General features: G+C 33.7%; 1 protein-coding gene across 9 annotated transcripts in view; it reads right to left on the minus strand.

Moving 5' to 3' along the window:
- LOC128175408 (ras guanyl-releasing protein 3-like) overlaps positions 1-13,747 on the minus strand; it is a 49,019-nt gene that overhangs the window by 6,196 nt on the left and 29,076 nt on the right. For all 9 annotated transcript variants that reach the window (XM_052841016.1, XM_052841022.1, XM_052841017.1 and 6 more), the window contains 11 exons: positions 13,470-13,614; positions 12,850-13,023; positions 10,609-10,725; positions 9,546-9,649; positions 8,292-8,472; positions 7,805-7,897; positions 7,575-7,679; positions 7,058-7,173; positions 6,197-6,335; positions 1,182-1,218; positions 416-520 (listed from right to left, as the gene is read on the minus strand). In XM_052841016.1, coding sequence (XP_052696976.1) covers positions 416-520; positions 1,182-1,218; positions 6,197-6,335; positions 7,058-7,173; positions 7,575-7,679; positions 7,805-7,897; positions 8,292-8,472; positions 9,546-9,649; positions 10,609-10,725; positions 12,850-13,023; positions 13,470-13,614 — 1,316 coding nt within the window. The remainder of the gene's footprint in view (positions 1-415; positions 521-1,181; positions 1,219-6,196; positions 6,336-7,057; positions 7,174-7,574; positions 7,680-7,804; positions 7,898-8,291; positions 8,473-9,545; positions 9,650-10,608; positions 10,726-12,849; positions 13,024-13,469; positions 13,615-13,747) is intronic.

The raw sequence follows: 13,747 nt of genomic DNA on the forward strand, positions 1-13,747 counted from the left end.
AAGAAATCTCAACTGATAAATTACAAAAACGTGTACGTGTACGTGTAGTTTTAACACACGTACACGTACCCGTACACGTTTAAAATCTCAACCTCTCTAATATCTCTTTTATGCCTTGTATCTTTTGGCAGGTGCATAACAATTAAATTAGATGGTAATTAAGCAGTGAGAAGCGTTTGATAAATTTCAATACTACTGGGTATTTATTACTTTTTGAACAAAAATTGAGCAATTAATCAATTGATCATCTTTCCAAAATATTATAATCAGCAGTTATTGCAAAATTTACTAGAAAAAGACTTAAGAATTATTTTTGATATGCCAGAATCCTATATAAAACCAAAAAACAGTGAAAATTATAATTTTTTGCCAGAGCATAAAATAATACGTCTATAATATGTCCTGCTGCACTGACCGTTTGGGACTACATCAGGTCTCTTGTTCCCGGCCGACTGCTGTTTGTTTCGACACTCCATCACAACCAAGTCTTTACAATGTTTATGAGCATTAATACCACAATCTGAAACACGTACACATCTCATTCTTGTACCAGTCAGACAATCAAAATCTCACAGACTTCATAACGCTAATGGATTCTGATCAATTTCAAAATAAAATTGAATACAATGCTGGGAGCCAAATTTTTATGGCTGTATGGTATATTTGTCAATTCAATTAAAATACAGTAAATAAAGTACACGCTGGCCATAAACCAGTATGCCTTGCTACAGGTGCTTTTGCGATAAACCATCCATATACATGTACATAATATATAAAACAGCAAGAACTTGTAATCATGATCATGGAATGGACAAATTAATTAAAGACCACACAAGATGGCGACATTGAAGACTCAAGATATATAAAGTAATTCTATCAAGCCTATGTTTTTAAATTCCTTAAATTCCATTCATTAAAAATCTTATACTGAAACTTGATTGAATGGTAAATATGTGCAATGTCAGCAGTTTTTAGAAATATGTTATGTCAAATTTTTTTTCTGTTTTAAAATTCGGAATTCTACACAAACTATAGAGCATGATGGGACTCCATAAAAAACTGCAGTGTAATTACTGTTAATGCAAAAAAAACCTCTACACATGCCAAGAAATTTAAATTCTTCAAATTCTAATTTCTATTACAGTCATTTCTGAGCATATTGATCATAAAAGTTACATTACCTTTGCATTTCCAACCTTGCTTGATTAAACCCCATAACTAAAAAATAAAATATAAAAAAATTATTTCTTTCATCCTATCAAATATTTAAATAAATTCTAAGGAAATCTTAACTTGTCTGCTGACACCGTTGAATAAGAATTAAAGTATACATTCACATCCACAAATAGAGACATCACAACCAGTTGACATGACAGAATTCCCAAGGATAATCCTGAAAACACAATCTGATTGAGTTATATTATCCATCCTTTTATACACCTCATGACACAATTCAAATGTGATCATCTCGATCAGGAGGCTAAAAAACCAATTTCGATAAGTTTTGCCCCATTTTTTCACACCAATCAAGACAATGCAAGATTTGATGAATAATCCCTATTTTTTGTTCACACTTATCAGCACAAAGCAAGTTTTCCTTACCCCTGCCTCTCTGACTCCATACTTAGTTAAACTTCAGAGACCTGCTACCAACTGTTGCCATGATCTCTATACCTTTGTGACTTTTGACACAGTATATCTGGTATGTCTGGGCCAGCTCCACAGACAGTGGCATTGAAGAGCAATTTCCTAACACTTTCCTGCAGAGTTTAAACACCCCACAACAATGGCAGACTGATCAGCTTACACATCTTTTACCACAAGAAAAAATAAACACGACCTGATCTCGTCCACACTATATCCAATCAGTCACTTCCAAAACTTGTTTAGAATATCTCATAATCCCATGATGGATTAAAGGTAAAACTTTCAAAACAAGATTAATCGACATTTATAACTGTCTTGATGAACTATATTTAGAACATCTAAGCGTATCAAAATTTAAACCAAACGTTACTGTACGATTTTATTAAACTTATATCCTATAGATAAAATTTAGGGTAAAAGAATGACAAAATAAATTTCAGAGAATAGAAGTTAAATTGAATTTTTCAAATTGAATTGCAATCCACAGAATACATAGGTCTGTGAAAAACAATGGGCCGGGATTAGAAATTAATTTATCGGTTTTACTTACCATATGGAAAACAAGAGCCCAGTATCCTGAATAGTTCTATCCAATTCAACTCTATATACAGACAGTGATCAGCACTCCTAGATCAATACAACTTTTATAATCCCATCCCATTCATGAATTTTCTACCCCGCCTGTTATTAAAGTGTTAAGTTGTTTAAATACTCGCTACCTGAAACATGCACGGATTGCATAATCTCCTGGACTGCCTCTGTGCGCCGCTTTGTGCGGGATCAGAATAAAACACCTGTAAATACCTGCTGTCAACATTCTCCTCTGATTACTGTGATTATATATATACCCATCACTGATGGCATTCTCCTCTTTAAATGCCCCCTGCTTTGAACCAATGCTTGATGCCGTTCATGAACTTGACATGTACCTTCACTACCTTATTATGTAAGTAACTGAATGATAAAGGTGTGTACCAATTGAAGTACATATAAATCAATGATGATCAATATCTCAGGAAAATAAAAGTCTCCTGAGTAAACTAACACAAGGTACCTTTGTAATTTAGTTTATTTTTGGAATGATATAAAAAAAGAGATAATAAAGCAAACATTGATTTACAAAGGACAATGAGAACTTCTTCACTAATCCCTAGGTTCAAATGAGAAGCCCATTGGTTTAAACAAGCACCCCCCCCCCCCCCCAAAAAAAAAAAAGAAAAGAAAAGAAACAAAGATCAATATAGTTTATTAACTCTTAGAGCATTAAGAGGGCTTGATGGTCTTAACCATTTCTATGCAATATCAATCTCCTTGAGAAGAAGAGCTCAGTCTGCATATAAAAAATACATGCATAATTAAATATTCAAATATTAAAACTAAATTTTATAGAATCTTTTTTTTTTGCCAAATAATAATTTATAGCTTTATAAATATCATATTTAATTTAAAATAGATATGATGGGTAATTTGTTGACCTTCCAGTGTTCTTTATAAATAAACGTAAGAATGAAAAGCATCATTTTAAGAATATAGACTTCATCCTAGAGGCACACATGAGATAGCTAGGATATTTACTGGGTATAACCAGGTATCAATTGTAATTAAATGCTTTACTTATAAAAGTGGTTCAAGAGAAAAAACAAGAAATCTGTGAGCCAATGCTCACTAGTGATACCCCCGCTCTGATGTGAATATGCAAAATAAGCAAAGTCGACATTTAACAGAAAGCTGGCATCCAATTGGTACAGAAATATATCCCACAATATGGCATGCCTAAACAAAAAGTGTGTTAAAATTTCAAGCATTTGCGATAAATAGCTGCTGAGAAATCTTTGAGGAAAATTTGTTTGAAAATTTTGGCTAAAATAAACAAAGTACTCATTTAACAGGAAGATGATGTCCGATTGGTACAAAAATATATCCCACAATATGGCATGCCTTAACAAAGACTGTGTAAAAATTTCAAGCATCTGCAATAAATAGCTGCTGAGAAATCTTTGACGAAAATTTGTTTGAAAATTTTGGCTAAAATAAACAGTACTCATTTAACAGGAAGATGATGTCCAATTGGTACAAAAATATATCCCACAATATGGCATGCCTTAACAAACACTGTGTAAAAATTTCAAGCATCTGCGATAAATAGCTGCTGAGAAATCTTTGAGGAAAATTTGTTAGAAAATTTTGGCTAAAATAAACAAAGTACTCATTTAACAGGAAGATGATGTCTGATTGGTACAAAAATATATCCCACAATATGGCATGCCTTAACAAAGACTGTGTAAAAATTTCAAGCATCTGCGATAAATAGCTCATGAGAAATCTTTGACGAAAATTTGTTTGAAAATTTTGGCAAAAAATAAACAAAGTCATCATTTAACAGGAAGTTGACTTCCGATTGATACAAAAATATATCCCACAATATGGCATGCCTAAACAAATTGTGTGTTAAAATTTCAAGCATCTGCGATAAATAGTTGCTGAGAATTCTTTGACGGAAATTTGTTCGAAAATTTTTGCTAAAAATAAACAAAGTCGTCATTTAACAGGAAGTTGACGTCTGATTGGTACAAAAATACATCCCACAATATGGCATGCCTATACAAATACTGTGTAAAAATTTCAAGCATCTGCGATAAACAGTTGCTGAGAAATCTTTGACGAAAATTTGTTTGAAAATTTTGCTTAAAAAATAAGCAAAGTCGTCATTTAACAGGAAGTTGACATCCGATTGGTACAAAAATATATCCCACGATATGGCATGCCTTAACAAACGCTGTTTTAAAATTTCAAGCATCTGCGATAAATAGTTGCTGAGATAAATGCGACAGAAATTTTTGTTACGGACGGACAGACAGACGGACGGACAGACAGACACACAAGGGTAAAACAGTATACCCCCTCTCCTTCGGAGTGAGGGTATAAAAATGTAATGATTATGAAATGATGTATTGCTGCCATTATCCAGTATACCAAATGTTCTTTAATCATAGAATACATTTCTAAGTAAACTTTACATAGCCATTCCCTAAGGCTCAAACCAGTTTAGCATCTTCACAAACTTGCCAGCACAAATGGCCCTTTCCAGACACCATATGAATTAGGTCAAAATAAATAAATGTTGTGTTTGCGGTTCCCCAATTGAGCCTTAAATTTATGAGCCAACCCAAAATAATTTATTCACTTCTTGCACAAAAATCAAGTGCATCAACTCTGGAAGTATCTTACTACAGCAAAGATATTTGGCATTAAAGACAGTTGCTGTCAGAGTGCAATATTGGAAGGTAACATATCTTAATATAGGATTTTAAAAACAAACAATATAAAATTGTAGTTTGTGTTTGTTAAACTGTAATTCTCACTGAAAACTTCCATCACAATCTACCTAACAGACTAATCAGAGAGAAAGAAATGAACTCTGGTTTACCTCAATGTTAATTATTTTGTTGAAGTTATTGTAAATTGAAAACAATAAAAAATGTTGAAATAAAATAAAATGTTTTACCTACCTACCTACCCCTTTTTTTCAAAGGGTGGAATAGGAAACATACATTTGATCTATCTTGGCCTTATTGTCATGTTACAGAATGTTTACCCTCCCTCCCTCCCTCCCCCCCCCCCCCCTCTTTTAGGAAAAAATTAATAAAACAGCAAACTGTTGCCTTTGTGATCAATATGGCATGTTTCCATGACATTTTTGCACTAGACGATCAAAAAATAAGTGAGTAGGGGGTTGGGGAGAATTAATCTAAAGCATTCATTTGTACTTACAACCGAGTGCTCAAAGTACAAGGAAAATACAACTTGATTATCTAAGTATTACATGTATTTAGTTCTATATCATTCATATCCCGTGAGAAATCAATCACCTCAGAGGCCTCAAAAGACATCATATTGAACCATTCATCTCCACATAAGACAGTTGTCTCAGTGGGGAATATAAAAACATATGACTAACTCGGCTAGGTCAGTGTCTTGCTCACACATAGCCCTCATCTGGCCGACATTTCAAACTGACATCCCACTGACATGTATGACTCACAGTTCAGTTGGGTAAGGTGCACTTCTTAGTCAAGATATTTGCAAGCTCTGTGCTTGATATACACGTCAGGACTACAAAATTAAAGCTTAACAAGGGTACACACAAAGCTGAGCATCCCCTTACAAGAGAGAATGTGTTTAACAATAAGGAAAATTCTGAATCTGATTGCACATGGATCAATTTTGGAATTCATCGTGCGAGATCAATCTTATTGTAAATTATACACACACACATCTTCTTTCCCACTTACTAACGAAAAAGTCTGTTACTAATCCAGAGTAAAAAAAAAAAAACTGCAACAGATGATATGCATATAAAACACAATGCACTTCTGACTTCAGTTCACATGTACCAGGTATATTGTTACATAATACCTCAATATGAAAAAAAACCCCAGTTATGTCAATAAGAAGAAAGGGTAATATCACTGATATAAATAATTAGTTATATCCCTTGAATATAAGGGATTTCTGTAGAAAACTACAATAATTGAAGCCTAAAACTCACCAGTCCCGTGCAATGGGTGCAGAATGTAGGCTTCAAGTAAGTGGTCTCATGGAACTCATGCTTAAAACTGTTCTGTAACACATGGCAATTAGCCTTGAAAAAGTAGGTCTTCATCTCTGCTTTGCTGATCATACCATCTCTGGTAAAAAAAAGATTAAAATCAATTCTTATCTTGATATCTGATGACAATAATTACAACACAAATAAAGGGACATTGAATTTTATAAAATTTAATCCTCTATCATATGTAACATCTGATATTCAAGAAAAGTTTAGTTAATAAAAACCTTTTTAGCTACAGCTCAACTAGTCATACAATTCTTTCTGTAGAAAAAATGAATATGGCTTAAGTGTAAATTTCATGCCTATGTCTTCAAAGAGCAATTATTGAGCTTTCGGAAAATTATATTTCTTGTATTAAACTGGGAATGTGTAATGGTGTTTGATCCTTAGCAATGCTCTAAAATGGATAAAATATCAAGGATTTATTTGTTCATTTCTTAAAACATGTATTACTTTTGTGCTGAGTGTAGCAATGTTAAAGTGTTTATATTAAATATCTGGGAGTCAACAATGAATTTGGCTCAGTGGTATCACACAGAAAACATTACTTCATGCCTGATGGATATAGGTTCAACCCCTTGGTTTGACATGGAAAAGTTTAACACAAATCTCCATCTTTTATATACATACCAGTATAAGAAATGATGAATAAATAATTTTTTTTGGATCAGAACAATACCTCAAAAAATGATGAATAAATAATTTTTTTGGATCAGAACAATACCTCAAAAATTTACCATGCTGAGGATTGGAGAGCCTTAGGAAACAATTCTCAATTTCAGAGTGACTTGCACTTACTGATCAGCATCCAAGACACAGAATGAATCAATGAACGGAAAATTCCCAGCAATGGCCTTGAACTCATCATGGGAGATAAATCCATCCTTGTCGTGATCATAATTCTTGAACACAGCCTGAAAAATCGAGTCAGTAGGCATTAGCAATAACATTGCCATCTAATGACACTCATCTAAAACAAGCCTTAAATATAGTCACTTGTATTGAAAGTACATCAAAGCTGATCTTTATCATATAGAATACACAATTCAGTTATGACAATGACCCTTAACAACTGCATGATTTTCTAGTCAACCCTTTATTAGAGATTCCTACATGTTTGTGCTACTTCATCCCTGGCCTGACATCTCCTTGACTTAAAAAAATCATAGATATAAAACAGCCATAGTTCTAGCACAAAAGTCCACTTCAAAATGGAACTTTAAGATTTATAGAAGTAACAAAGTTCCATGTGAAACACTTAGATTCATACAAGTAAACATTTCTCTTGAGAATCAAGAATCTACAGATGAGTTACCTCGACCATATCGTGGACATGCTTGTTGATAGTGGTTGGATCAGGGGGGCTTACTCCTGCCAGCCACTCGGCAAACACCACGGCTGGCTTGGTTGGGGTGGACGGCTATAAATAAACAGAGGATTATCTGGGTCAGTGTTACAAACTATAATTGCGTTTTGTTTTCTCCTCTACAAGGACAATTGCTACAAGGACGTGTTTTGGTGATTAAGAAATCAATGTCTACGTACTGCCTCACTGACTGATGACAAGGAATTCCTGGGTTCTCGGGCCAAGGACAGTTCATATATCTCATCCTCCGTGTAGTGCAAATCAAGTGATAGCTAAAAAAAACCCAGTAAAATGCAAATGTAATCAATCACTTAGTGAAAGTCAAGTTCAATTCAGTTTATTTTCCAATCAAAAGGATTACCGGGGTACTTTAATTTTCATTAAATTCAATTTTTTTTAAAATATACATATGCTGTGGTTTCAGAATATTCTTGGCCATCAATTTTCATTGATTTAGTGAAAATGATTGTTTCAAGAAAATGTAAAATCACAGCCATTGATCCTATAAATACAATATGTTACTAAATATTGCACTTCATTTTGCTGATCAACTCAACAACAAAATTCATGAGTATTGGTATTACACAAATATTGATGAAACCACAGTAGGTCAAGCTATCTTATGCAAGATACGTTTGATGTGAAAAGCCTCTGTGCTGGACCTACCCTGAGTGTATTAACAAGATCCTGGTTGAACGAGAATGGAATAGCATCATGCATTTGGAGTTTGGTGAGCTCCTTAAGAGTCTGAGAGAGCTGTACCATTTTACGGAAATTAACCAAATTCCCCTCGACTTGATCGGGTAGGGCTGTGTGGAGTAGGATGAGATCTCTCAAATGAACAGCTCTGAAATGTATAAAGGTTCTCAACGGTTGAACATGTGAAGGGTTTCCAGTATGGAGATTATAAGAAAGGAAAGCGGAGTCTTTGACAAATCATGGTCAGACTATCGGAATAGTTAAGAGTTTTTCACAGAATATCCAACAAACAAGAAATATATTGGTGTGGCCTTATTACTATAAATTCATTATGGCACTGCCAAGATCTAGAACCAGTCATTAAATTAATGCACTTTCCTAACTCTACCCCCCTGCTGCCACAATTAAAGGCACTGACTATAAATTGTATGTCTGACATTGTCGCCAACCATTTAACATTGAGCAGAAATGGAAATTAGGGCAAGTGCACTTTATCTTTTTTGTCCCTTAATTCCCACATCCCCAGGAGTAGAGATAGAGAGTTTTGGGAACACTACCTAAACTATTATTATCTTATACATCGACATTGACACACCAATACAAGTTCAGGCTCTGCGCCACCAACTGTCCTCTTCTAAACTCTCTGCCTCAAATCTGAGTTTTTACCTCCGACAAACTTATGCATTGTTCTTCTAAGGATGTAAATTGAAGGCTGTACATGTTGAGTAGTTTCAAAACGTTGGTGATGACAGGGACAGAAGTATTAGGGCTGGTATTTAAGATGGGTAAATTCTCACTAGAAGTTACCACACTCTTAGTCTTAAATGGTTTCTGGGCATTAAAATATCAATATTTTGTTCAACCATATCACATTGAACTCAAAATTAGCCTTGAAATCTTAAAAATCTAATTAACCATCTGATACCGGTAATGAGTATTTTCAAACACAACAGCAATATATACCGCAGTGATGTCACACTGATGAGGGTCAACATTTTACAAAGCATAGAGATAGTAAATCAAGCTACACACTGCATTGACAGGTTCAATTACCAGGAACTACCATAAAATATGCAAATAACATCTGACGCATTCTATGCATCATTATATATATAGATTTTTCCTGTGTCTTTATTTAATAATGACTTTCACACAAGATCGAGGAGATGTCAACTGGCAAAATCCAGCTGCGACATTCTTCTACTTGAGACATATACTTACAGTATAGGGATTTTGAACTCGGTTGGCTTGATTTGGTTGAAGACTTTACGATAGTTGCTGAAGTTGTTATTGGAGGACAGTAGGTCGGTGAACTCCATCAAAGTCTGTAACAGATAAAGACTGAATTAATATTACCCTTCGTGGCAGTAGGGACCTGAAATGGCAATTCAAAGCACAATGCAGGGATTAACTTGACGAAAACACCGTCAGAGTAGCTACTGCATGTTAACTACACTGCTGAATTTCACTATACAGCCAAGTGCATTTGATATTTTGGTGCAATCAATATATACGATATTAATTTTTATGTAAAAACTCATGGAAGTCACATCAGATCTGTGACAAAACACACTTATTTCCAAATTTACCACTTATATTTTAGAATACATGTACCGGTGTTGGTGACTGGTGAGTTCAGATTTTTTTGCTTATCAGAAACTTTTTGTATCCAATTATCACTATGTGAAATTCTCTCTATCTACCACTTGAATTTTTTCAGACTAGCTCTAAAGTTTAGATAGAATCCCTTAACTTTTAGTTATCAATTAAGATATATTTGGTTCAATTTGAATTCCAAACCCCAGGATCATGAAGCAAACTTAAACTTAAGTCAACACATGTACACTGTCTTGATATCTCTTGATTGGAAACACTGACACAATTAAAATGCTATTAAGAGTGCCTTGATATAATTGTCATTTTATGATAAACAATTATTTTATAACTTTATGAAAATTTGACTTAAGTCTGAAATTGCTTCATGATCCTGAGGCCAGATCCTAATCTAGTTACAAAACTACGATATTTTTATTTAGTTTAATGAGGGCTGGATGATTGTGGTCTTTTTAAGGAAAATGCTCAAATCTTGGCTAAAATATTTGGATTTTTTTCTTCACTTAACATTAGTTTATGGTCAAAAATATTGCAAGTCAAAATTTAAGGTAGATCTGATGGTTAATTTGTTGACCACAAAGCCTCCTTAACTTAAAGATCCAAAATCCCTTCAAAACTTTTGTGTCTATATGTACTGAAGGGACTAGGGACTTTTGGTTAAATCCCTTACCTTCTGAGTATCACTTGGGATTTCTTGGTTTGTTTTGGACAGCCTTGCCAATGCACTGTGGGTTAATCCCCCAACAACAGACATCAAGGTGTTGAAGTTGTTCAGTAACCGAAGTTTCTAAGATAAAAAAACACAGCATAAAATCATTCTCAAAATACTACATCAAAACTGAAATATGGTACATATCTTATACAATGTCACTGAGACTAGAGATCATGGGCATATTCTAAAGCACTGCAAGAAATCTATCTGCAAATATAACCATTGATACATTTTTTGAACTTTGAAACTTATATATTTAAGTTAGACGTTAACATTAATATAGGGTCAATGGCATAGGTAAATTTAGGTCAAACATCAAATGTCATGTCATCACTTTGAAGATAGTAATTAAATACTGTATGATCAAAAGTTTATTATAGAAATATCTATAGGGCCCATGCAAGCACATGTAATCTGAATTCTTCACTTTTATAGACAAATTGGGAACCAATTCTTAAGATTGATGTACTATCTAACATTAAAGATACATTTATCCCAATACTTTACTGATTTGCAGAGTGTGGTTAGGAAAATATGGTAACCAGGTTTCACTTGCATGTATTGGTACATTGATTAATTAACTAATTTGAGCATTGATGAAAAAAGGTGTCCAAAATGATACTTTCATGTAAAATGTACTGTAAACGTATTATATTTTGAATGTCCAATATTTTGCGGAAAATTATTTTGCAACACGTTAGCATGAATTTGAATAACCAGCTAGCGCATTTCTGAATGTAACAATTTTTCAACATGTTTGCCATTTAGCAATGATCTTGATTTAGCAGACGCAACATTCAGCCAAAAACGCTAAATAGAATTCACAGCAAAATTTAATACGTTTACAGTATATCAAACAAATATTATAACAATTCTTTTTCACAGTATTAAAAAATAGAAGTCCTATATCCTGTAAAAATGCTGATAAATTACTCTATTTCAAAACTGGGTACCATCATGGCAGTTGACGTAATTGTCTACAGAACACAAGTTTTATGGCTTAAACTTGGGGCATGTTCTGTCAGTGAACACACATACTGCCTTTCTACCCAGACCAAGTTAATGGTCTCTATAGCAAGTCAGCCAGCAGAGCTGACTATGGTTGTTGTATAGTTTGCCCGAGGATGAACCAAATCAACCAACATATGACTATGGCTACCCCAAGAAGTCAGAATGCCAATCTTTTACATGAGAGGGAAGTTAATTACACTTCATTAACGACTGTCGATGTCGACAATTTCACATTCTATATTCATAAAGGACCTTTGTTCCCATGTGTATAAAATAATGCCCTATAACATTTTTCTATTTTTAATGTATAACAGTCTGCAACCACTGAACTGTAAAGCACTGATTTGTCCTAGATCAAGTGCAAAAGGGTTCCCCATTTCCAGCCTTGACTTAATCAACCACAACTTTCAATTTTAAAGAGCAACTTTCTTTTTTAATAGCCAAATTAATTACCGGTATAAAATAATCTTTTTCATTAACAAAAAACCCTCAGTAATCATTAATGAAATATTCCATTTTGTTCAATATCAGCAATTAAAATAGGGAAAGGGAGCCCTTTAAATAATCTTGAACAGTTTACAATAAATACAGTATAATGTTTAATTATTAAAAATTTAAATTTTCAGGACAAAAAAAAATCAACTTATCTTAATATTCCAAATATTTATAAAAAGATCAATAGGTTATTTACAAATTAAATCAATGACATTATGGGCAATCTATGTCATAATCTTGACGAGAGTGTATCTAAATTCCATTAACCAAAGGTTTGCAAATTTAGATTAGCAAACAGTTAAAAATAGTGCTGTGACGACAATTTGCACAAACCTATCAAACGAAAGAATTTATTGATCAGGAAATTTCGCTTGATATTCAATTTTTTTCCAGGAGCAAAGACGCAGGTAGCATTTCACCTTTGAGTACCAGGAAGCCATGAAAATGTGCTGTTAAAACAAAGCCAATAATTCTAGCTATACGGGGAAAAAAAACCCCTAGAAGCATAAGATGTTATCTCCTAAATAATGTCAAGTACTACTATTAGTAGGGAAATTATTTACTCTGCTTTCAAAAATGTAACTGGATATATTGACCGTCTACTTCTACAAGATTTCACAATTCTTTTCTTCAGAAATCTGGAACCTTCAAAGAAGATAAGTGAATCTTACATGTAAAATATACTGTCTTTACCTTGGCAACGTTAACAAATTTGACAATAACGTCTGCTCTTTGCTGGGGGGTGGTTTTACTGAGCACCATACACTGGATCCACTGGGAGAGGCCATTAAATAGAGCTATGGACCGCTCCAACTTGGGGTTATCCTTAATGGACCCGGACATTGCATAGTTTTTGAAGTCTGTGAACTGAAACATTGTGAAATAAAAATTAACATGTTTAGTGTTTGGTATCCCCTTCGATTGTACATGTAATCTTGCAAATACTGTAGATTCCTAATTAAAGGTGAGGAAAAAATGTCTGCATAAAATTTTTGGAAAAACATCTCTTGGATTTTAAAATTTCAAATAGATCAATGTAAACTAAATGAAACTATGCTCAAAATTTGGCAATCGTAATTTGATGCAGAATGGCAGTGGAATCACAGAATTAAGTTCTCACAATAAAGAAGGAATCTACAGTCAGAGTTACTTGTAAAGGAAAATTATTCAATTCTGAAAAAAAAAATCTCTTATATTTTTTAGGTAATAATATAGGCAACATATAATGTGTGATATGAATTTTGCATATAACGGTACACATGATATCAGATGTGATGTACATGTACATTCTGTGTCATGAATAGATAACCTACATTTATTCTGCGGAATGCCTTGTACTCTAAATATGACAAATGTTCAGCTAATTCCATGGGCTCCAAGTGGTTGAACACCAGGGAAACCTTCCTATTGTGCTTGCTTGGTCTGACAGAAATTCTCCTCATCCAATCAAAAGTTGGACTGAAAACAAATGACAAGAATCTATAACACTTCTGAACAATATGTTTATCAATTTAAGTCTACAGAAGAAAAAAAAGATGAAAACATTAGGTATATAACGCTAGCCAGGGGTATGTTTAGCTCACTAGCTATT

The sequence above is a fragment of the Crassostrea angulata genome, chromosome 3, assembly GCF_025612915.1.
Source record: "Crassostrea angulata isolate pt1a10 chromosome 3, ASM2561291v2, whole genome shotgun sequence".
In the NCBI taxonomy this organism is placed as follows: Eukaryota; Metazoa; Mollusca; class Bivalvia; order Ostreida; family Ostreidae; genus Magallana; species Magallana angulata.